General features: G+C 61.1%; 1 protein-coding gene across 5 annotated transcripts; it reads left to right on the top strand.

The window, feature by feature from the left end:
- Nucleotides 1–192: 192 nt before the first annotated feature.
- Nucleotides 193–24,100, top strand: PDZD4 (PDZ domain containing 4). 5 transcript variants are annotated; one of them, XM_085007496.1, is made up of 8 exons: nucleotides 193–856; nucleotides 18,078–18,313; nucleotides 19,333–19,423; nucleotides 19,844–19,942; nucleotides 20,435–20,497; nucleotides 20,798–20,899; nucleotides 21,129–21,239; nucleotides 21,429–24,100. In XM_085007496.1, the coding sequence occupies exons 1-8, from the start codon at nucleotides 797–799 to the stop codon at nucleotides 23,007–23,009; spliced, it is 2,343 nt and encodes a 780-aa protein (XP_084863622.1). In that variant the 5' UTR covers nucleotides 193–796; the 3' UTR covers nucleotides 23,010–24,100. The 5 variants fall into 5 exon arrangements, with proteins under 5 accessions (XP_084863622.1, XP_005674068.3, XP_084863624.1 ...); XM_005674011.4 differs by having other exon boundaries at nucleotides 18,078–18,331; XM_085007498.1 differs by lacking the exon at nucleotides 18,078–18,313.
- Nucleotides 24,101–24,126: the final 26 nt, after the last annotated feature.

The following is a 24,126-nucleotide window of genomic DNA, read 5'->3' as shown; positions in this document are numbered from 1 at the left end:
AGAAACGCCGGGCACCGCGGGGAGCCAGGGACCCCCGCCCCCGTCGAGGCGCCGCCCCCGGCCTCCCGCGCCGGCTCCCGCGGCCCCGCGCCGCTCGCGCTCTCCCCCCGGCCGCGCTTCCCGCGCGCGCGCGCGCGCCCCGCGCCCCTCCCCCGCCGTGGGCGCGCGCGCTGTGCCCGTCGTGCGGGGCCGGAGCCGGAGACCGCCGAGCCGGCTGCCGGCCGGAGAGCAGGCGCCGGGAGCGCCGGGAGCGCGGCGGGCGCGAGGCGGGAGGGCGGGCGCGGGCCTGGCCGCGGGCGGGGGCCGCCGCCGCGCCGCCGCCCCCCAGTCGGCTGGCCGGGCCACGGCGCCGAGCGCGAGAGCCGGGCTCCCGGGGCTGGTGGCCATGGGCGGGAGCCGGAGGCGGCAGCGGCAGCGGCAGCGGCGGGCCCCGCGGGCGGGGAGGCGCGCGGCCCACGGCCCCTAAAGGCCCCCGGCGGCCTGGCGCGCCCCCGCGCCTCCTGGGGGGGCCGCAGCCTAGCAACGCCGGGCGCGCCCGCCCATCCCCCCCCCGCCCTTTTTTTTTCTGGCCGGGTGCGAGGGAGCATGCCCGCGCCTGGCCTCAGCCAGCTAAGGGTTAATCCGAGGGGCGTGGAGCGGCCCCCACCTCGGGGGCGTGCCCCCCTCCCCCGCTAGGCGGCCCGCCCCCCGCGCTAGGGTATGGCCCCCGGCCCCGGCCCGGGACCCGAGGTCCCGCTCACGGGCCAGTGAAAGGCGTTTTCCCGTTCCCGCCCTCTTCCCCTCGTCGGCCAGCACCATGGGATGTAATATGTGCGTGGTCCAGAAGCCGGAGGAGCAGTACAAAGTGATGCTTCAGGTAGGGCGGCTGGGCCGCTGGGGCGAGGGGCGTGGGCAGCACCTGGAGCAGCGCTGGCCGCCGGGGAGGGCCTGGAGGCTCGTAGAGGAGGAGGGAGGGAGTCAGCCTGGCCCTCAGTTTCTGGGGCTGCTTGGGTGTTGGTGCTCCGTGGGAACCGGGCACAGATGGGGGAGAGATAGCTGCGCCGGGAAAAGGGTGAGGGGCTCATCCTTTGGGCGCCCAGAGTAGATTGGGACTGGAGCCCAGGGTCCAGATCGGCCCGGGTCGGGAAGTTGGTCCCGGCCCAGGTCCCGTGCGCCTGCACCCCGGGTCGGGGAGCTGGGAAACCCGTCGCTGCCAGCGCCGGCGCGGGATGGAGGTTGTTGCGTAGCAACGGCCTCGTACCCCGCACACGCTCGCCCGGCAGGACCCAGGGCGGGGGAAGGAGTTGGGCGCCCGCAGCGCGGGGCTGGGGTGGGGGGTGGGGGGCGAATCCAGGTCCCTGTGGGCCAGGGGTGCAGGAGCGCGCAGGCCGCCCCGGGGCCCCGCAGACGCCTGGCATCCACTCTCCGCTCTGGCCCTGCCCAAACAAACGGTGGGCTCCCAGGCCTTGGGAGCCTCGGGTGAGTGGCTGTCCCTGGTCTGCCAGAAGGGCAGCCTGCGGGCGTCGGTGCCCGGCCCGCTCTACGCCTCTCAGGCCCTCGGCTCCTGGGGTGGTGGGGGGCGTGGACCGGGCTACGTTTGGCGGGGAGGGAGGGGAGACCCCAGGTCGCGCGCGCTCTCGGACCCGGAGCCCAGCCCCGCGGCCCGGAGCCCCGGCTTCCTTGCCTGTGCGTGGCGTGACTTCGTGAGTGCGTGCCTGTGCCCCGTCTGTGTGTGCGCGGAGGCTCCTCCGGCCCCGCGTGTGTGTACTTTCTGTGTGCGCTCAGAGAGCCGTATGGAGAAATGTCCCGGATGGCTTGGCCTGAGACGCCCCCAGGGCTAAGTGGAGGGAGTTCAAGGTCAGAGGGAGTCGGGATCCAGGGGCAGACCGGGCGCAGACAGGTATGCTTTTCTATTCCGGGTCTATAGGTCCGGACTGGGGAGCAAGTGCAGGCCAGAGACGTGTTGGCTGGGAAAATGGGGTCTCCTCAGAAGAATAGGGGGATCCCCCTCGAGGCATTGGCCGGGCGCAGTGGGGAGGGAAGGATCAGTGCATCTGGGGACTGGGGAGGCCCAGGGTGTCCTGCTTTCGCGCTGTGATCCTAGTCCCTCTGGCCGTTGTGAGCGGGAGCTAGAAGCCGGCGAGACCGGGACTCTTGCCCGAGCCAGGCGGCTTTCCTCATCCGCTCTCCCGGGCGGTCTTGGGAGGGCGGGGCCCTCTGCTTTTCCCCGGTCGCCTGGCCGTTCCCTGTCGTGGCATCGGGCTCAGGAATGACCCTGGGACTGGGAGACGGTCCCTTGGAATCCCGGTGGTGGGCACCAGGGCTGCCGGCGGGAGGTGGGCCGCGCTGGTTGGTTGCTGAGGCCGTGGGGTTCCATCCTCCTTGCTTTTCCTTTCTTGGAATCATTCCATCAAATGGCAAGTGAATCCCAAGCGGCTGGCTCTTGACTTCCTCCGAGAGGGACCGATGCAGTCCTTGGTGAAAGGCCACCCCCGTGGGGATGTGTGGAAAGGGGGGGGCAACCTGCGCCGCAGCACAGGCCTGAAGTGAGCCACGGTAGGGGGACAACACCGCTGTGACCCCCGGCGTTCCCCATGGCAGTGGGGGGGGGAGGCTGAGACTGCTTTCAGGGAGGCTTCCTGTCGGAGGAGGGCTTCAGGTGAACCTGGGCAGGAGAGCCCTGGGCCAGGCTTTTCTCCTGGAGAGGGAGTCCCCAAGCCCGGGGCGAGGAGCGCCGCAGGCCAGCGGCCCGCAGCCTTCACGGACCCATCCCTGGGAATGCTGCTCCCTTTTAAAGCTCCTGCAGGAGTTTGGACAGAATCAGAGACTGGATGCAGTTTTAAAAGGGAACTACCTTTAGAAATCAAGGCAAGACAAAAGAGAATTGAATTAAAAAAAAATCCAGATAGCGGGGAAACCCATGAGCCATCCAAGATGACTCCGTGTCTGGGGGCTGGTGTCCTGGGTGCAGCCGGAAGCTTCTCCTGGCCTGACCTGACCTGCCCCGATCTCCTTAAACACTGGCGCTTCCCAGCTTTCGAGGTGCTTCTCCCTGGCTTGGCCATACCTGCCTGTGGCCTCCGCACCTACCTCACCAGAATAAGGTGGACACAGTGCAGGCCAGAGAAACGCACAGCTACCCTACACCACCTGCCACGTGGCTTCCCTTATGCCCGGGTACCCTGCAGCCTCTTCCCAGATCCCCAGAGGTCTCTGACCCCCGGGTTAAGAGCTCCCGAGGCTCTAGTCCAGCCTTGAGTTCCAGGCTCTTTCCTCCCCATGGTTCATGGGCACTTAAAACAAACACAAAAACAAAGCCCACAGCTTTGTTGAGATATAATTCACATATCCTCCTAAAGCGTACAGTTGAGTGAGTGGGTTCTGGTTATTTGGAGAGTTGTGCAAGCTTCCCCACTCTCTAATTCCAGCACCTCTCGCTCTCCTTAGAAAGAAACCCTGTCCTCATTAGCAGTCATGTGCCCGTTCCCCCCAGCCAGTACCTCCCAGGCTCCGGCAGCCCTTCGTCTGCTTATCTTCGTGGATTTGCCTGTTCCCGACATTTCCTCCGAACGGAACCATACGAGATGTGACCTTTGTGTCTGGCTGCTTCCTTTATCGTGGTTTTTAAGGTTCATCCATGTTTCTAAATTTCTTTTTATTGCTGCATAATATCCTCTTGTGTGACTATACCGCATACGATTTATCCGTTCATCTGCTGATGGGCGTTTGACTCCTTTCCACCGTTTGGCTGCTGTGAACAGTGTTGACCCTTGAGTCCCTGCCTTCAGCTCTTTGGGGTTTGTACCCAGCAACGGAATTGCTGGGTCCTGTGGTCATGGCGTTGAGGAGCTGCTGAACTGTCTTCCACGGGGGCCGCTCCGTCTTACCTTCCCACGGGCAGTGTCTCCGCATCCTCCCCAACACGTTTTTGATTATAGCCGTCCTATTTTGTTTGAGCTGGTATCTCACTGTGTTTTCTATATGCGTTTTCCTTCCTTCTTTCCTTCCTTCCTTCTTCTCTCTCTCTTTCTTTTAATTTGTATGGAAATTCCTGGCAACGCCAGGTCCTTAACCCACTGTCCCTGGCCGCGGGTTGAACCTGCGCCTCCACAGTGACCGGAGCCACTGAAGTCAGATTCTTAACCCACTGGGCTACAGCAGGCACTCCCAGAAGCATTTTCTGATGAGCATCTTTGCCTGTGCTGTTGGCTATTTGCATATCTTTTCTGGCGAAATGTCTATATCCTTTTGTGCCAGCAGCACACTGCCTTCACTACAGCTTTCTTTTCTTTTCTGGCTGCCCCATGGCCTGTGGAGTTCCTGGGCCAAGGATCAGAGCAGAGCTGCGGGGGCAGAACCTCTGGATCCTTAACCCACTGTTCCTGGCTAGGGACTGGGCCAGGGATCAAACCTGTTGTGCCATGGCGGGAACTCCTCCTACAGCTTTGTAAGTAAATTTTGAGGTGTGAGTCCCCCAGCTTTGTACTCTTCAGGGTTGTTTTGTCTCTTTCACTTATTTTTAGATTTATTTTTACTTACTTATTTTTGCTTTTTAGGGCTGCACTCGTGACATATGGAAGTTCCCAGGCCAGGAGTCTAATAGGAGCTGTAGCTGCCAGCCTGCGCCACAGCCACAGCAACTCAGGATCCAGGCCAGGTCTGCTGCCTACAGCACAGCTCACAGCAAGGCCAGATCCTTAACCCACTGTGCCTGGCCAGGGATCGAACCCGAATCCTCATAGATGCTAGTTCAGGTTCATTACCACTGAGCCACAATGGGAACTCCCTGTTTTGTCTTTTAGATAACTTGAGTTTCATAGGAATTTTAGGGTTAGCGTGCCAATTTCTGAGAAGCCAGCTGCAATCTTGTAGGACTTGCATCCAACTTGTATTGACTATTGCTTTGAATATGTATTGAATTTGCACTGAATATTGCATTGCGTTTGAGGGGGTGTTACCCATAAACAAGGCATTATTTGGGTTTTCAGTTTCTTCATCCAGTGTTTTGCACTTTTGGTAAACTTATTCCTGAGTACTTTATTCTTTTTTTAAAAATTTAATTAACTAATTTTTGTCTTTTTGCCTTTTTAGGGCCGCGGCATATGGAGGTTCCCGGGCTAGGGGTCCAATCGGAGCTGTAGCCACCAGCCTACGCCAGAGCCACAGCAACGCGGGATCCGAGCCGCGTCTGCGCCCTACACCACAGCTCTCGGCAACGCCGGATCCTTCACCCACTGAGCGAGGCCAGGGAGCCAACCTGCAACCTCATGGTTCCCAGTTGGGTTTGTTAACCACTGTGTCACGACGGGAACTCCTGGAGTATTTTATTCTTCATGATACTATTGTCAGTAGAACTGTTTTCTTAATTTTCTTTTCATCTTTCTCGTTGCCACTGTCTGGAAGTACGGTTGATTTTTGTGTTATGGCCGTCTATCTTGCATTCTTACTAAACTGATTTATTAGCTCATGGAGTTTTTTAGTGGCTTCTTCAGGATTTTCTGAAGAATCAGTAGAGGTGGTGGTTCTACTTCCTTTCCAGCTGAATGCCTTCTATTTCTCTTTCTTGCGCAATTGCTCTGGCCAGCACCTCCAGTACCACGTTGAATGGAAGTGGTGGCAGTGGGCATCTTTGCCTTGTTTCCGATCTTGGAGGGAAGCTTCCAGTCTTTCATCAGGGGGTATGAAGTTAGCTGTGGGTTTGTGGTAGGTGCTCTTTATCAGGTTAAGTTCTCTTCTAGTCCTAGTTGGCGTGTTTTTATCACGGAGGATTGTTAGATTCTGGTCAAATGGTTGTTCTGTGGCTCTTGGGGGGATGCTGTGGTTTTGGCCTTTTATTCTGCTGCTGTCGTCTTTCACAGGCTGAGCTTTCAGGGCAGCAGGTCTGAACGCCAGCTCCAGTTCTGTGATCCCAGTCTGGTCCTCCAGGGATACTTAACCAGGTGCGGCGCTGGGGGCATGGGGTGGGGCACCAGCAGAGCTTGCAAAATCTGGAGAGGACCCGGGTGGGGCGGGTCATGTGTGTTGAGGTAGGAAGGAGCCAGGTCACAGAGGGTAGAAAGGGAGGTCACGCTGTCACCTCTTAGAGCCTTTCTTAGTGCCCCTGTGTGCCGGGCCTGTGTCCTTCTCTCTGACACCACGACCCTCTTGTCATGGATCTATCTGTCTGAGCCATTGATAGAAAATTCTAGAAAATGCAAGCTAACCTGCAGGGACAGAGAGCAGATCAGTATTTGCGGGGATGGGTGGAAGGGAGGGAGGGATGACCGAGGGGCATGAGAAGGCTTCCGGGGACGATGGAAATGGTCCCTGTTCGCTCTCAATGTGCACAACTGATCACACGGCAGTTACACCCGGTTAAGCTTTAAAAACAAGAAGCGCGCGTACACCTCCCAGAGGGAGCAAAGCACGGAGCGCTCACTGGCTCAGGGCCTCCGCTTTCTCACCTGCTGTGTGAGAATACAGAGCACCTCCCTCCTGGGGTCATTGCCCCTGGGGACTCAGCGCTCCCCTGGGTCCCTGGGATCTCATTGGGGGGGGGGGGGGCAGAGTGGCTGTTGTGAAGGCGTGGGAGTTGCTGGAAAAGGCATTACTCACGAACAGGTTACAATTGCTGTCCGTTGACAGAAGAACGTCCACTATTATTTTGAGGGTGTTTTGTTTTGTTTTGTTTTTCAGTTGTGCTCGTGGCATACAGAAAGAAGTTCCTGGGCCAGGGATTGAACCCACGTCACAGCAGCGACCTGAGCCACTGCAGTGACAGTGTCACATCTTTAACCTGATGAACCACAGGAGAACTGAGGGTTTTTCTTTTCCTTTCCTTTCCCTCCCTCTTTCCCTTCTTTTCTCTCTTTAAATGGCTGCAGCCCTGGCATATGGAGGTTCCCTGGCCAGGGGTTGACTCTGAGCTGCAGCTGGGACCTACTTTGTAGCTGCAGCAATGCCAGATCCTTTAACCCAGGGTGCCAAGCTGGGGACTGAACTTGCACCTCTGCAGCGACCTGAGCTGCTGCAGTGGATTCTTAACCCACTGTGCCACAGAGGGACTTTTTTAGGTTTTCCTAATATGAAAGAAAGGGGAGAAAAACCGCAGAGGGGCCCTGAGTTGAGGTGTAACGTTTAAGGTTAGTGAGCTTGGAGCTCCCTCGTGACTCAGCAGGTTAAGGATCCAGCACTGCCACTGTCGTGGGTTGCTGCTGTGGTGCAGGTTTGGTCCCTGGCCAGGGAATTTCCACATGCCATGGGTGTGGCCAAAAAAATTACTGAGGAGATGCACAGAAACCAAGGTAGGGGCACCTGGGGTCCTTGTGCACATGAGCTGAGCCAAAAGAGCAAAGATTGAGAAGCCGCAGCTGGGAGCTGGCTTTGGGTCTTTGGCTGTGACAAGGCACCTCCCCTTTTTGCAATGCCACCTGTCTCTTCCTCAGCCTTGCGTTGAGCAGTGGAAATGAAGAGCTCGCCATAAAGAATATCATTTTGGGAGTTCCCGTCGTGGTGCAGTGGAAGCAAATCTGACTAGGAACCGTGAGGTTGCGGGTTCGATCCCTGCCCTTGCTTCGTGGCTTGGGGATCCGACGCTGCCATGAGCTGTGGTGTGGGTCGCAGACGCAGCTTGGATCTGACATTGCTGTGGCTGTGGTGTAGGCCGGCAGCTGCAGCTCTGATTCAATCCCAAGCCTGGGAACCTCCATATGCCGCGGCCCTAAAAAAGGCAAAAAAAAAAAAAAAAATCATTTTGATTACTGGGAACTGGCCCAGAGGTGTGTGTGGGGGTGTTTTTCAGTTGTCACCCATGGTGCCTGGAGAGGCAGGGGCGCCATGGCCGGTGGATCAGATTTCGGCATATCATGGGTGGGCACCACCAACCTACTGGGCAGCTTTGGGGAAGGGGGCAGGGTGGGGAGAGACCCTGAATCCTGTCCCCGGGTGTCCAAGTCCTCCCTGGTTCCTGGAGGGGGCGCTCCGGGCCAGCATAACCCTGCCCTGAGAACCTTGTCAAAATGCAGGAGGATCTGCTTCAGCAGATCCAGGGTGGGGCCTGGGATTCTGCGTGACTCACGAGCGCCCCGGGGGATGGTCCTCAGACGACATCCGAGTATCAGCCCTCAGGCAGGACTTGGGCTAAACCGCGGACCCTCCAAATGATGTCAGTTTCCAGGGCTGACTGCCCGAGTGGGGCCCCAAGGGACAGCAACTCTTCCGGGCCGCCCACAGCTAACCGGCCTCCGTTCCCATCACCTACATCCTTACCCACCTTCAGGCAGTGCGTGTGGGTACGCAGACACACACCACCCCCAAAACACTGAAAGTCCTTTGAGCTAAAGGCCTCCCGGGCTTCCCTCTCTCGCCCCTGCCCCTGGGCACAAAGAGTAGTAGGCACAGAGGCGCCCACTGGGCCTAGACGGTCTGGCTTGTCCAGGCAGCCTTGACAGGGGACATTCACTGGGCCAGTGACTTGTTGTTGGGGTGCAGTGCTGTGTCCCCGCTAGAATTCTAACAAATTAGGCATTTGGCAGCCGCCAGTGCAGTTCACCGAGGGGGATCATCCTGGGTTGTCAGCGATGAGGATGGGAGCAGGGTCTCAAGCCCAGATGCCTGGTGCATGAGGAAGGGAAAAGGCAGCTTTACCAGGTAGGGACCTGGCAGGCACCCCCCGACCAAGCCGAGCCTCCCTGACGATGGGACAGCCCCCCACTCCCCCGTGTGTCCTGGGCGGGGGAGGACACAGCAGGCCCCAGACTCTGCTCTGCTCACAACACCTAAGCTGAATCTAACCAGGAAGGAATCGGGCAAATCCAGGCTCCGGGTCTGTCTACAAGGTGACTGTCCTGGACTTTTCCAAGAGGGCAGTGTCAGGAAACTTAAAAAAAAAAAAAAGAAGAGTGGAGAGATTGTTCTAGATTGAAGGAGAGTGGAGACATAACAAGACATAACCAAAGGTGTGATCCTGAACCCGGCAGAAAACAAAAGCTCGAGGGGCGTTCATGGTACCGCTGGCGAGACTTGGAAGCGCTGATTGTGCCTGGAGACTTGTCCTCGGTTCGCTGGGAGGGAAGCCTCTGCAGTGTGTGTAGTGAGGAGGGTGAGAGGAAGGCAGATGTCCACTGTCAGCCAGGTGTCCCCTCCTGTGGGCTGACAGTTTGGAAAATCCAGAGCTGGGAACACATGAATGAGGACTTGCGCAAAGGCTGGGCGCACCGGGCGCGCTGCCTTCTTTGGGCTTCTCCTTTCTCGGCCCGTCCAGTGTCGATCTGCCGGTCCCCGCGGCAGCCAGAGACACAGCCCGCCCTGCGCCGGCGCCGGGACAGAGGGTAACTCGCAGTTCCTGGTCTCTCCTCGCCTCGCTTTCCTAATCCGCGGAGTGGGGTCGGGAGAGTCACCCCAACCGTGGGCGCCCCTAGAATCAGGTAGCTAATCCCCCTCCTCGGGTTGCCATGGATGGGAGGAGCGTTCCCAGGCCTCCCGGGGAGTCGCCGTTCCCGCGGGACCCCTCGTCGCCGGGGCCAGGGCTCTTGCCCCCGCCTCCCCGCCCCTCTTCCCGCCTGCTCGCAGATTGCTGATCTGAGCGCTGGGAAAGCCTGGTCAGGGCCTCCCACGCGGAGCCCACCTCCACCCGGGCACAGCCGCGCCGGGCCGCCTGGAGCGGGGCCCGAGAGCCGCCCCCGCCCGGGTGGAGGACCGAGGCTGTGGGGGCGGCGATCGCGCGCCCCTCCGCGGGGCTGCCAGCCTCGCTCGGCCGCCACGCCGCGCGCTCTTTGTCTGCGGCTCCGCGCCCGGGGGCGGGGGGCGGGGCGAGCGCCCCTCGGCCCCGCCCTCCGCCGCCTCGGCCCCGCCCCGGGCGCCCCTTTTCGCCGCGGGAGTCGGGGCGGGGTGGGGCCCCTGCCTTCCCCGGTGCCCGCCTACCCACCGCCCAGTCGCGATTACCCGCCGAGCTTCTGGCGTTGCTCTTGTCTGCCCCCTCGTCCCCCTCTCCTCGCGGTCCCCTTGGCCCACACGTCAGCCCCTCTGTCTCACCTGCCACGGACATGTCCCTTCCGTGGCGCCCCGCCCCCCACCCCGACTCCCCTCACTTTTCTCCCAGTGGCCCCCAGGCCTCTCCAGGTCTTTCCTCCCTCTCTTTGGCATTTTGAATTTGTCCGCTTCTGAATCTACCTTTCCCATCATCATTCAGACCCTCTCAGGTGTCGCTCCCGGTCAGACCCCAACGACGGGCTCAACTGTAGCCCCAAGCCACAGTCCCACGGCGCCCCACCCTGTTCTCTGCCAAAGCTCCCAAACGCTACGTCTTTACGGGGCATCTGGGGGTCCCCCTCCCCTCCATGGCGCACTGCCGGCTTCCTTCCCTCCAGCGGACTTAAGCTCTGTGTCCCTCTCCCCTGCTGCTCAGTGGCGGGGTGCCTCAGGTCCTCCTTGGGCCGCAGTCCGCGGGTGATCTAAATCTCAGGAGTTTAGATCAAGAACAATCCCTGGGTGAATGAATAGCAGTGATGATGACATGGGAGATCTCTGCAGATCCAGGCGGCAATTTCAATTTTGTGGGAGGATATATGTGCCGTAAAGTTTGCCCTTAGTGACAGTTGGTACCTTTGCCAAGTGCAGGCATCACTGCCACCTAGGTCCAGAACGTGGTCCTCACCCCGAAAGGGGACTTCCTGCCATGAAGCTGGCACTCCCGTTGCCCCTTTCTCCAGCCCCCGGCAAGCGCTGATCTACTTTCCCTCCTGATGGATTTGCCTGTTCTGGCATCAAACAGTACGTGGCCCTTTGTTCACTAGACTGTTTTCACCCACGTTGAAGCACATGTCAGGACTTAATTCCCTCACACTGTGTGGATGTCACCGCATTGTGTTCATCCATCCGTTGCCGGGCATTTAGGTCCCTTCCAAAGTTTGGCTGTTAAGATTTGCTTCGGAGTTCCCGTGGTGGCGCAGTGGAAACGAATCCGACTAGGAACCGTGAGGTTGCGGGTTCGATCCCTGGCCCCGCTCCATGGGTGAAGGATCTGGCGTTGCCGTGAGCTGGGGTGTAGGTTGCAGACGCAGCTCGGACCCTGCGTGGCTGTGGCTGTGGTGCAGGCCAGCAGCTGTAGCTCTGATTTGACCCCTAGCCTGGGAACCTCCATGTGCCGGGGGTGAGCCCCCCCCAAAAAAAAGATTTGCTTCTATGAACATTTGTGTACAAGTTTTTGCTTGGGCGCCTCTTTTCTTTTTCTTTTCTTTTTTTTTAATGGCCGCGGCTTATGGAAGTTCCAAGTTCCTGTGGCAACGCTGGATCCTATGACTCACTGGGCCTGCTTGGGGATCTAAATCGCACCCTTGCAGCAACTTGCCCCCCTGCAGTCAGATTCTTTTTTTCTTTTTTTTTTTTTTTTCGTCTTTTTGCCATTTTCTAGGGCCACTCCCTCGGCATCTGGAGGTTCCCAGGCTTGGGGTCCAATTGGAGCTGTAGCCGCCGGCCTACGCCACAGCCACAGCAACACGGGATCCGAGCCGAGTCTGCAACCCACACCACAGCTCACGGCAACGCCAGATCCTTAACCCACTGAGCAAGGGCAGGAAGGGCAGGAATCGAACCCGCATGGTTCCTAGTCGGATGAGTTAACCACTGCGCCACGATGGAAACTTCAGAATCTTTTTTTCTTTTTTTCTTTTTTCTTTTTAGGGCCGCACACGCAGCCTATGGAAGTTCCCAGGCTAGGGGTCGAATTGGACCACAGTTACACCACAGCCACACACAATTCGGGATCCAAGCCGCCTCTGTGACCTACACCATGGTTCAGGGCCAGATCCTTAACCCACTGAGCAAGGTCAGGGATCGAACCCATGAGGATGGGTACTAGTTGGGTTTGCTAATCACTGAGCCACAATGGGAACTCTTCAGGTTCTTAACCCACCGTGCCACAGCGGGAACCCCGGGTGCCTCTTTTCATTTACTTTGGGCACTGCTGGAACGCTGGAGAGTTGTCCTCGTCCACTGCTCCACTGACCCTGCCACGAGCGATGTCCGAGGCTTGAGTTTTTCCACAGCCTCCTCAGCAGTGACCTTCTGTGCGTTGCCTTCAGCTGTCCCAGTGCGTGTGGTGATGTCTCACTGTGGTTTCGGTGACGCTGGGTATCTTCCTTCTTTTGCGCTTGTTAGGTGTCCCTCCTCCCTGCGGTTCCTTGGTCCCTTGTCCTCTGGCCTGAGCCACTGCCATTGTCTCCTGGTCTGTCCCCGGCCTCCGCCCTGTCCCTTTCATGCCTTCTCACGGAGGCCGAGGTAATGGCGTGTATTATTCGCCAGCAAGCACTGTCATGCCATCCTAGGGCTCAGCACTGGCTGGAGTGTTCTTCTCCTTGTCATCTTTCAGGTCTCAGTTCCAGTGTCACCAGAGAGGCTATCCCCATGCACTTTCTGGAAAGCAGCTCCCACCCTGGCATTTTCCACCATGGAATGCTGGGCTCTGAACGCTCGTTCCCTGCCTGGTTCCGCCCTGGCACTGGCTTCCCCCGACGTGGGAGCTTGTCTGCCTTGCCCACGGTTGTTCCCCCAGTTCTAGCCGTGCTGGGCGAGCAGGCGGCAGGCTGCCCTGTTGGGGAACGTGTGTCTTCTTCCTGCCAATGGTGCACCTGTGCCCCATGTGCTGACCTGGTGTCCCGGCCCTGCCGTGGGCGTCCTGAAGGGCAGCTTTGCCCCGTTCCCGCCCTCCTTCCGGCCCAGACCCTTAGGGAGGGCTGTGTGTGCTGGGTTCAGTTGCGCTCAGCTTTGTGTTCACAGCTTGAAACAGGCTTCCGAAAGGGCATGGAGGGGTGGGGGAAGAGCCCCCCCCCACCTCCTGGGCTCATTCTTCTCTGTCCCTCTGATCCTCTGGAGGAGCCCTGTGGACAGAGCACAGCGTGGGCTTGTCCCTTGTCCTCAGCCCCCTGAGGGGTACAAGAGTGAGGTCCGCCAGGGTCGTCGCCCTCAGCACGTGAAGGGCCCAGGCACCCAGACTCCCTGCCCCGTTCAGCCTCTGAGGCCGGGGGTCGGGAGCCGTGCCCTTCCTTACTCACCCCCAAAGACCCGGTCCTCCTTTTGAGGTCGGGCTCGGCGTCTCCTCTCCCGAACCCCTCCCACCGTCACCCCGCTTCGTGGCAGCCCCCGTGCAGGCAGGGAGGGCCTGGGCTCTGCTGCCTCTGCCTTGCCTCCTCGTTGCCGGGCACCCACTCCGGGCCTCCGGCCCACTTCTGCTCAGACTCGGGGCTGGGCCCACACCTTGGTCACCCACAGATCCCTTTCTGCGAAGGCAGTTCCAGAGCCAGTGGGGAGGATGGGGGGTAGCTGCTAGGTCCTGACCCAGGCCTGAGGCTAACTGGCAGCCCTGCGCCCAGCCCTTCTCCAGCTTTCTAGAACCAGCTTCCTCATGTTCCCTGGGGTGGGCCTGGGACCCTTTGGGCCACATCCCTAGAATCACTTCCCTGCCTTCTAGGCCAGAGATCCTGCCGTGAAGGCCCTGCCCCCACCTGGCCTCCTTCGTTGCCTCTGGGCCTCCAGGCTCCGGGAGCGGCCCCTTCCGTTTCGGGGCCTCCTGGACCCGAAGTTGCAGGCAGAGGAGGGAGACGGTCGTGGCTCCCCCGCATCCTCAGGTCAGGTGTGACTGCAGTGGGCGGCCCCCGCTCCCCCGCTCCCCCGCTCCCCCAGGTGAATTCCTGAACGGCCTGTGCCCCTGCTCCTCATCTGTGAAGCAGAGATGCTCTTAGGGTCTGTTTCACAAGCCCGGCCGAAGCGCGGAACCTGACACGGTTGCCCTTTAGTAATACCGGTAATGTCACCCTTGTCACCCAGGCCAGAATCCTCTGGGCCCCCAAGTCTCACCCAGTCCACGTCCTGATGGGTGACAGCAAGAGCTGCCCAGCTGGCCTCCCCTGGCTGCCCCTCCCTGGGGAGTATGGAGACGTATAGGCTTCGTTTGAGCATCCCAACCTCGCTGGCCTTGGCGTCTTGCCCTATCCCTGACCCTGGGCACATGTGTTGCCACAAATCGCGGAGACGAACACAGCACGATTTGGGGATCCGTTCTGCCGATGGCAGGCCCTTGGGCTCTTCGCAGTGTTCACCCTTTACAATGGCTTACAACGCAGAGCTTGGCTCTGCTGGGCTCGTGTCCGCTCCCGTGCGGGTCCTCACAGAAGACCGAGCAGTTCCCCGTGCTCTGCAGCAGGTCCTGGGCGCCTTTTCCTTGAATGCCCGCTTCCCTGCGAGTTCTGCGTGTTCCAGGAATTCTGTATTTGGGATAATCCTTTGTCCCGTCTCTGCATTGGAAGGCTCTTCTCTCAGCCTGTCTTTTGTTGTCCAGAAGTTTCACATTTTCACATAGACAAATTTGTATCTTTTCCATTCTCGTTTGCCCCCCCCCTTTTAATCTTAAGAATTGTGTAGGAGTTCCCATCGTGGCTCAGCGGTAATGAACCCGACTAGTAGCCATGAGGATGCAGGATCAATCCCTGGCCCTGCTCAGTGGGTTAAGGATCCGGCGTTGCCGTGAGCTGTGGTGTAGTTCACAGATGTGGCTCGGATCCCGCGTTGCTGTGGCTGTGGCTGTGGTGTAGGCCGGTGGCTACAGCTCCGATTGGACCCCTAGCCTGGGAACCTCCATATGCTGCAGGTGCGGCCCTAAAAAGACACAGACACACAGACACACACACACACACACACACACACACACACACACACACACACACACACACACACAAGAATTGTGCAGCCAGAGTTCCTGCCTTGGTGTAATAGGATTGGCGGCCTCTCTGCAGTGACTGGATGCAGGTTCGATCCCTGCCCCGGGAAATTCCAGATTGTCTTGGGTGTGGCCAAAAAAAAAAAAGGAAGAAAAAAAATCGCTTCGCTATGTCAACCTCATAAAGACATTGTTGTCTTGCCTTCAAGGTAGCTTTGTCCCCTTAGGGCTTTGATCCGTCGTGGAGTGCTTGGCCTGGCTTTGAAGCAGTAGCAGCAGTGGAGGTGGGAGCCTCAGCCGGAGTGGGACTCCGAAGGGAGGCCTCCTGGGTTCAGACCAGGGCAGGGACATGCGAATGGTGGCTTCACCAGTGCACAGTGTCTATGGCAAAAGGGTGGAGGAGCGAGAAGAGGCCAAACACTGGATCCTTCCCGTGTGCCTGGCCTCGTCCCCCTCACCCTTCCTGGCTGGGAGTCCCGGCCTGTGTCAGGCGCCCACACCCTCACTGGCCCTTACCGGTCACGAGAGAGGCGCTGAAGGGCCCAGGAGCTCCGAGCCTCTCTGCCCGGAGACCTGCCTCTGCTCAGCGCCACATGGGTCGCTGGGAAGGCTGTCACAGGCATCACTCCGATGGCCTCCATCTGAGGTGCTCCGGCTGTGTGCGCCCATCCCCCGCTTGACATCCCAGCCCACCCTGCGCTCCCCTCCCACTGCCTGGACCCGGTTTCCATAGCAACGCTGCTGCTGGTAACATTTCCAGGGAGAAATACATCCCTGTCTCTCAGTGTCACCTGAGCTTCCCCCTGCACACCATGCAAATGCGAGATCCCCCGCCCCCCCAGAGATGCTGGGGACTGCTCCACCCTCCGCCTCCCACGGAAGCCCTTGACTTAAGGGCTGAATGTTCTGAAACCCAAAGCTCTGGTTTGGAGTGATGGGCGACTTCCGTGGTGTGAATGCTCCCACCACAGTCACCAGCCTGATGTCACTGAAGGAACACCGTCGTATGGTGTCTCCTTCCAGCCACACGAGACCGAGGAACTCTAAGGGCACAGATAACTACCTGGACCGGGTGGTGAAATAATTAGCCAAGAGCTCGGTGTATTCACTGCCTTTAAATTTTTTGGCCACGCCTTTCACACGCCTCCCCCTGCGCGCATCTGCAGGACATTCAGCCCACGGCCTCCGCGCCCTCCTCCCCTTCTCTTTCTTCCTTTCTTTTTATGGCTGCACCTGCAGCTGTGGCTTCACCACAGCCACGGCCGTGCCAGATCCAGGCTGCATCTGTGACCTATACCGAAGCTTGCAGCAACGCTGGATCCTTAACCCACTGAAGAGAGGCCGGGGATGGAGCCCACGTCCTCATGGAGACAGCGTCAGGTGCTAAACCCGCTGAGCCACAACAGGAGCTCCCCTTCCTCCCCAGCTGTACCGATCACCTTCTTTTTTTTTTTTTTTTTTTTTTTCAGTTTTATTGTATGGCTGCACCCAAGGCATGTGGAAGTTCCCAGGTGAAGTTTTGAACCCCCGTTTCCGCATGAACCCAAAAAGCCGTCCTCCACGGGGAACTCCCCAACCACATTCTTACACTTAGCATTTGTTGCAAATAAATGCCTTCTTGGCTGACAAGCTGTTTACCTGATACTCACTGATTTAATAATCTCACTTTCTCAAATTTTCTCCAACATAACAGCCATAGATTACACAAAGATATACATAGAAAAATGGATGCAGAATGTACCAAAAAATGTGTCTTTGCAACCACCTTCTTTATAAAAATATTGGGAACCCCTGGTGATGGACAGTAGGTCATGCATGGTCCACACACCGGCCCCCGGGGGCCTCAGTCGGAGGGTGAAAAAGACTGGGAAGGAAATAGGCCAGCACCTCCGCACCTGTCCCATCCCTGAGATGCTGGGTGGTTTTTGCCTTCTTTATGGTTCTCTCTGTTTCCAATGTTCTGCAGTGAAACTGTTTCTTTTATAATTAGACAAAAAATACACAGAAGAACAAGACAAGTCTGGGGAGATGGGAAACAAAAACTGAAATTACTATCTGCAAGGACATAAGCAAGCAGCAGAAAGGGGGTGATGTGGGTTCCATGGCTCGGGGAGCCACTGGCTGGCCAGGGGGCCCCAGGACTCCCTGTGTGGTTCTGTGACAACCTGACTTCCTGGAGTGACATCCAGAGGCTGGCCTGGTCCTTGTCGCCCAGAAGACGTGAATTTGCAGTTGCATTGGGCATCTATGAATAACCCCACCCCTGAGCTTCCCCCCCCACCCCACAGCTTGTACCCTTGCCCACATGCCCCCCACCCTACAGAGGCTCTGGCCCCAGGCAGACACCCGCTCCTGGGGCCCTGTGCTCTCCGTGGTGACTTTGTGGGGACTTGGCCCCTCTCCTGCCCCACCCCCTTCTTGTGCTTCCTTGGCAGCAGGGCTGCAGCACTTCTGGTGAACGGTGGGCTGGAGCCATCTGGGGATCCCCCACAGTGTGTGGTCTCCCCGGGCCCTCAACAGCCTTTCCAGGCTGCTGAGTGCCTACGAACGGCCTGCGCCAGCCCCCCTCCAGGAATGCTCTCTGATCCTCCGGGATTTGTTCGGAGGACCTGCACATTGAGTGAGGTGTGTGGTGCTGGGCTCTCCAGCAGGAAAGTGATTGTCCCAGGGCCCCACGCCTGCCGGCTGCTGCGGGAATCAGGGCCTGGGAGATGGGCCACCACCCCCTCCCTGGAGGGCTCGCCTGGCTCTGAGCGCGGCTGTGCCCCCCCCCCCCCCCCGGATCTCTGCGGGCCTCCGCCCGAAGGCCTGATCTTCTCTCGAGGCTGCTCCAGCCTGGCCTTGTCCTGGGCCCCCAGCCCGCGAGGGCCTCCTCCTCCCCTGTCCCAGACTCTGACTTTGCCTCAGTCCCTTCGTCTTGCTGAGGCTCGGTTTCCTTATGTGCAGAACGAGCTGCGGGGGTCAGGGTCCAGGGGAGATGCCGGCCAGGAGCCCAAACAAGGGCAGTGGTCTTGTAGGGGCCGCTTCCTTGGCCCCTCTCAGGCCGCTTCCTTGGCCCCTCTCAGGCCGCGCGTGTGTTGGCGGGTCGTTGCTGCCTCGAGGACAGAGATCCTGTCCTTTGAGGCTTCTTGCTCTTCCTGATTCTCCCACCCACCGGAACCCGTGTGTCGACCGGCTCCCATCGGCAGGTGCTCGGTCACTGCCAGGAGGGCTCCCCGGAGGAGGCGGCCACAGGAGGAGCCAGGGCAGCTGCCAGCCCCAGTGCCCGGGCTCGGGCTCCGGGCTCCCCACCCTGCACGGCGGGGCAGGGCTGAGAAGCGGGGTCCGCCTGGGCACGAGGGCGCCGAGGGGGCGCCGACCAACCCCGGCGGGCGCCGCAGGTCCTCATGGGGGCGTGTCTCTGCCGCAGGTGACCGGGAAGGAGCTCTCCAAGCTGTCTCAGGAGCAAACCCTGGAGGCCCTGCGCTCCTCCAAGGAGCCCCTGGTGATCCAGGTGCTGAGACGCAGTCCCCGCCTCCGGGGGGACAGCTCCTGCCACGACCTGCAGCTGGTGGACAGTGGCACTCAGACCGACATCACCTTCGAGCATATCATGGCGCTGGGCAAGCTGCGCCCGCCCACCCCGCCCATGGTCATCCTGGAGCCGTACGTCCTGTCTGAGCTGTGAGTTGCCCTCAGGAGGGCCCCGGGCCCTGCCTCCAGAGAGGGCACGCCACTTGGGGCCGCCATCCCCATGCCACCCAGAGGCTGCATTGTTGCTGCGCTGGCCGTGGCAGGGAGACCCCAGCTGGCTGCCCTCTCGGGCAGGAAGTAGGCTCCTTGGCCTCCAGAGCCGACTGGCATCCCGGGGCTCAGGAAGCCCCGGGCCTCTGGCCTCAGGCCGGACGCCAGCTGGTGGATGGGGCCAGGGCAGTCCCGCAGGCAGGCTCCCCAGTGCATCCACCCCCAGGGCCGGGGAGCACCGTCCTGCGATCTTGCTGCCAGAAGGTTGAGGTCCTCAGCTCCTCCATCCTCTCTCCTCTTCTGCCGCCCCATCGTCTTCCGCCTCACAAGCGTCACCCCCTGAATCTTCTTGCATCCTTGTCTGTCCCATCCCCCTCCCTGTTCTGAACTTCCTCCATCTCTTCGGCTTCTTTCTTTGGCCCGCTCGGAAGAAGGGCCTCTCCTCCAGGCCTGGTGGTTCATTTCCTTAGACTGACCCGGGCGGCAGGGAGGTAGGCCTGGGGCTGGCCGCAGCCACGCTTAGCCTTGGGGCGAGGAGGGCTGCCCCTGGACGTACAGTGGGTCCTCCTCCGCCCCCCAGCCGTCATCCAGGGCCTGGGTAACTCCTGGGGGCATTGCATGAGTGGGGCCAGGGCCGGGCGGGAGGGGCCCTGCAGTTTGGAGAAGCTGTGGTTAGGAGAGTCTGGGCGGGGAGAGCTAGGCATGCTTGGGTCCTCAGGGTCGGCGCCCTCACGCCGCTCCGCTTCCAGGGAGCGTCCTGGTCTTTGCATGGATGCATGTAGCTCAGGATGGGCTTCCAGAAGGTAGCTGGGCCGCCTCCGGCCAGCCGTGCACCCAGACAGAGCAGGGCTCCGTGCAGAGCGCTTGGGGCCTGGCCAGCCCGGAAGCTGGGGCTAGGGAGAGAGCAGCAGACGGCCTGACGCCCCACTTCTCCTGGGCAGCCCCCCCATCAGCCATGAGTATTATGACCCGGCGGAGTTCATGGAGGGCGGCCCACAGGAGGCAGACCGTGTGGACGAGCTGGAGTATGAGGTGAGCTGGGCGGCCAGCCTCGGGAGCCAGCCCCAGGCCGGCTGTCTGCGGCCCAGCTCAGGCCTGGCTCCTGCTGCCCCCCCCCACCCCCACCCCCGGGGTGGCTGGGCCTCGCGGCCCTTTCTGGCGTGGAGCCCGTTACTCAGGCTCAAGCGCCAAGTTGGGCCGAGTCGGGGAGGGCACGGGTGAGGTCCCTCGGTCAGTCTGTGTTGGTGAGTCTGTGTCCCACGCACGTCTGTCCCGTGTGTCTTGTGTGTGTGTCTTGGGCATTGCCTGGTAGGGGAGACCGCTGGACACGGGCGCCACCTGGGATGGTAAGAGAGACCCTTGGACCCACAGCTCAGGCGCCAGGCTCCGGGGGTCAGGGCTCACACGTGTCCGGGGCTTTCTCCCTCTGCTTCCCTATCCCCCGTGTGGCAGGAGGTGGAGCTCTATAAAACCAGCCACCGCGACAAGCTGGGCCTGATGGTTTGCTACCGCACGGATGACGAGGAGGACCTGGGCATCTACGTCGGAGAGGTATGAGGTGGGGCGGGGCTTTGCTGAGGCAGGGGCGCTGCAGGCCGCCACCTTCCTGTGCGCCGGCCTGGGTTGCCCACCCGTCGAGGGGCCAGGGCACCACGGTAGCAGGCAGGACCTGACCTGACGCAGGGTCTGGCACGGGAAGCATCCCCCCCGCCACCCCATCCCCCAGCCTCACCGCACTGGCTGGAAGGACCCAGCTTAGCATCACGGCGGGGGGCGGGGGGGGGGGCCCGTCGGCGAGGCCAGGGCAGCCCACGGCTTCAGTGTGCGTCCAGCCAGGCGCTCCTTCCCAGGAGACCTGTGTCCGTTGTGGCACGGGGGGCAAGGCTAAGGCAGGATCGGGTCTGCATAGTTTCCCATATTTTGCCATGCTCAGAAAAATCAGTCCTCCGTTCTCTTGGGGGCCCCAAGACGAGGCTGCCCCTTCTTACTGAAAGGGCACCTTTGTGGACGGAGCCTCGTCCCCACGATGCCTGTGCCTTGCAGGTGAATCCCAACAGCATCGCCGCCAAAGATGGCCGGATTCGCGAGGGAGACCGAATTATCCAGGTGAGCAAGGCGGGCGGGCCAAGGGCCCCGCCAACTCTCCCTGGCCACCCCCAGCTCCCCCCTGCTCAGAGCGTAGCCCGAGGCCGTTGAGAACCTGCGCTGTGCCCGCACTGCCTTGCCAGCCTTTCCTGCTGTGCCTTGGACACGAGCACTGAATGCTGTCTCGTGTGCCCCTGCCTGTGCCGGCTGGCTTCCCCCCGGCGTTTCCCACTTGTTTCCATCTTGTCAGAGCAGCCCAACCGGGGCCAGCTCTGGAGCCAGCCCCGGGGTTCTCTTTGATTGTCCCTTGGCCTGTCACAGATCAATGGCGTGGACGTCCAGAACCGAGAGGAGGCGGTGGCCATCCTGAGCCAGGAGGAGAATACCAACATCTCCCTGCTGGTGGCCCGGCCGGAGAGCCAGGTGCGTGGCCAGCAGGGCGTCCTGGGTCCCCTGCCAGGGGGCTTGCTTTCTGTCCTGAAAGCTACTGACCAGGACACAGACATGCCCGTAACCTGGCACTGACAGAGGGTGGGTGGACCCCCGGGGCCCGTTTTCCCAGGCAAGCGGGCTGAGACCTAGATGCAAGGAGGGGGTGTTTGGGGGGGCTCCTTACTAAGGCGGTGGGGACTGCACGGGCCTGTCTCCACAGCTGGCAAAACGGTGGAAGGACAGTGACCGGGATGACTTCCTGGATGACTTCGGCTCCGAGAATGAGGGGGACCTGCGTGCACGGAAACTGAAATCCCCCCCTGCCCAGCAGGTGAGGAAGGAAGAAGGGGCGGCAGCGGCAGCGGCGGGGAGGGCGGGCACGAGGGCAGAAGGAGGGGGGGCTGGGGGCGGGTGGGAAATGGACTAGACCCCAAAGCTGGAAAGCCCCCCCATCCCTGTCCTCCTGCGGCGGCCCCGCCCTCGGCTCCCAGACTGAGGGGGGCTCCTCTTCCTGCCCCAGCTCGGAAACGAAGAGGAGAAGGCGGCCCCCGATGCGGGGCCGGGCCTGAGCAACAGCCAGGAGCTGGATAGCGGGGTGGGCCGGACCGACGAAAGCACCCGCAACGAGGAGAGCTCTGAGCACGACCTGCTGGGGGACGAGCCCCTGAGCACCGCCAATACGCCGGGGCCCCTGCGCAAGTTCGGCCTGCAAGGGGACGCCGTGCAGGGCCGAGACTTCCACTTCAGCATGGACTCCCTGCTGGCCGAGGGGGCCGGGCTGGGTGGCGCCGAGGTCCCGGGTCTCACCGACGAGGAGTACGAGCGCTACCGGGAGTTGCTGGAAATCAAGTGCCACCTGGAGAACGGCAACCAGCTGGGTCTCCTCTTCCCTCGGGCCTCTGGTGGCAACGGCGCCCTGGACGTCAACCGCAACGAGAGCGTGGGCCACGAGATGGCCGTGCTGGAGGAGGAGCTGCGGCACCTCGAGTTCAAGTGCCGCAACATCCTGCGGGCGCAGAAGATGCAGCAGCTGCGGGAGCGCTGCATGAAGGCCTGGCTGCTGGAGGAGGAGAGCCTCTATGACCTGGGGGCCGGCGAGCCCAAGAAGCACGAGCTGTCCGACATCTCCGAGCTGCCCGAGAAGTCGGACAAGGACAGCACCAGCGCCTACAACACGGGCGAGAGCTGCCGCAGCACCCCGCTGCTGGCCGAGCCCCTGGCGGAGAGCCCCCTGAGGCGGGCCGCCGCTGCCGCCGCCGCCGCCGGCGGCAACTCCAACCTGAACCGGACCCCCTCCGGCCCCCCCGTCGCCACCCCCCCCAAGGCCACCCCTCCGCAGGGCAGTCCCGCCAAGTTCCGGTCCCTCTCCCGGGACCCCGAGGTGGCCCGGAGACAGCACTCAGAGGAGCGTGTCCGCCGCAGCCCCAAGACCGGGGTGACCCTGGAGCGCGTGGGCCCCGAAGGCAGCCCTTACCTGTCGCGCCGCCACCGCGGCCAGGGCCAGGAGGGTGAGCACTACCACAGCTGCATGCAGCTGGCCCCGCCGCGCAGCCTGGAAGAGCTGGGCCACGGCCCTCTCGGTTTGGCCGGGGGCCCCCGGGTGGGGGGGGCGGCTGCGGCGGCAGCGGCGGCGGCGGCCACCGAAGCGCCCCGCATGGAGTGGAAGGTCAAGGTGCGCAGCGACGGGACCCGCTACGTGGCCAAGCGACCTGTGCGCGACCGCCTCCTCAAAGCCCGGGCCCTGAAGATCCGGGAGGAGCGCAGCGGCATGACCACCGACGACGACGCGGTGAGCGAGATGAAGATGGGCCGTTACTGGAGCAAAGAGGAGCGGAAGCAGCACCTGATCCGGGCCCGGGAGCAGCGGAAGCGGCGTGAGTTCATGATGCAGAGCCGGCTGGAGTGCCTGCGGGAGCAGCAGAGCGGCGACAGCAAGGCCGAGCTCAACATCATCGCCTTGAGCCACCGCAAAACCATGAAGAAGCGGAACAAGAAGATCCTGGACAACTGGATCACCATCCAGGAGATGCTGGCCCACGGCACCCGCTCGGCAGACGGCAAGCGGGTCTACAACCCTCTGCTCTCCGTCACCACTGTCTGAGTCCAGCCAGCCTCCCAGGACCCTGTCTCCTGCTCTCCCTTAGAAGCTAGCGTGTGTGTGTGTGTGTGTGTGTGTGTGTGTGTGTGTGAGAGAGAGAGAGAGTGCGTGCGCGTGTGCTCACACAGGGCTTTGGTACCAGACAGAGGCCCCCACGGAGAAGGGACCTTTCCTCCCCGAGTACAGCGCGCACGTCAACAGCTGGCCTGGGGGCAGACCTGTATCGGCCCCCCTGCCGCCGTGAGTGTGTGTGCGTGTGCACGCATGTGCACACACATGCACACCCCTCCAGAGGGCTGTCCGCGAGCGTACTTGGGGACAGGGAAGCCGAGGAGAGGCTAAGACGGTCCCAAGCACAAGGGAGTGTCCGGCTCCTCTTGCTGTCGGCAGCCTCCATTCTTTGTAGATTTCAAGGGCAACCCTGATTTTTGTGCTTTTTCCCCCCTCTGTGCTTGCCAATTGTTGTTATTTTTTGTTGTTTGTTTTGTGAACCTGCTCTGGGGGCTGGCAGCTCCTTCAGGCAGCCTGACAAAGGTGGGATCCCCAAGGCTGGGAAGGAGGGGGGTGGGGGGAAGGGAGGGAGGGGGGTGGGGGGCAGACGGGGAATGAAGGCGCGAATGGGAAGCAGCTTTGCAGGTGCCCTCCACACTGCGGTGTGGGGACAGGAAGCTCACCCTGGAGGGTACCTCCTTCCCTGGTGACTAAGAAAGAGCCCGAGCCAGGACAGCAGGGACTGAAGGGGCGGAGTCTATCCAAGAAGAAGTAGCTGTGCCCAGGGCTGTGCCCGACGCCATCCGGGGCTCGGCTTCTCCTCTGAGTGGTGTGAGGGTCCAGAAGCCACGTCCCCTGAGTAGCAGCAGAAGACCTTGGCGACAAGACCCGCGCGGAGCTGGGGAGCAGCCAGCTGGGCTGACTGGGGAGATGCCCCACACCCCACTCCCGCGAGTGTGGACAGGGCAGCCCTCAGGGAGCTGTGCGAGCGGGCCTCAGGGCCCTTCCCTGGCTCCGAGAGCCGCAGATGGGAGGCAGACAGGCTGCCTGCTCCTGCCCCCTGCTGGCAGGCGAGAATAAAGCAAGCTGCCTTTCAAGGGTGACTCCGGGCCTCCTGCTGTTCATTCTC

Source organism: Sus scrofa, chromosome X (assembly GCF_054392235.1).
Source record: "Sus scrofa isolate SSC_HxYL_T2T_F1_AM1 chromosome X, Sscrofa_HxYL_maternal_Yorkshire_Landrace_v2.0, whole genome shotgun sequence".
NCBI classification, from domain to species: Eukaryota; Metazoa; Chordata; class Mammalia; order Artiodactyla; family Suidae; genus Sus; species Sus scrofa.
This window is presented reverse-complemented; position numbering and strand designations above follow the sequence as displayed.

Excerpts from the sequence above, each read along its gene's own strand:
- PDZD4 (XM_005674011.4), top strand. The coding sequence starts at position 797 with ATGGGATGTAATATGTGCGTGGTCCAGAAGCCGGAGGAGCAGTACAAA. Across the intron at positions 20,498-20,797 it reads AGGGAGACCGAATTATCCAG|ATCAATGGCGTGGACGTCCA; the intron begins GTGAGCAAGGCG and ends GGCCTGTCACAG. Across the intron at positions 21,240-21,428 it reads AATCCCCCCCTGCCCAGCAG|CTCGGAAACGAAGAGGAGAA; the intron begins GTGAGGAAGGAA and ends TTCCTGCCCCAG.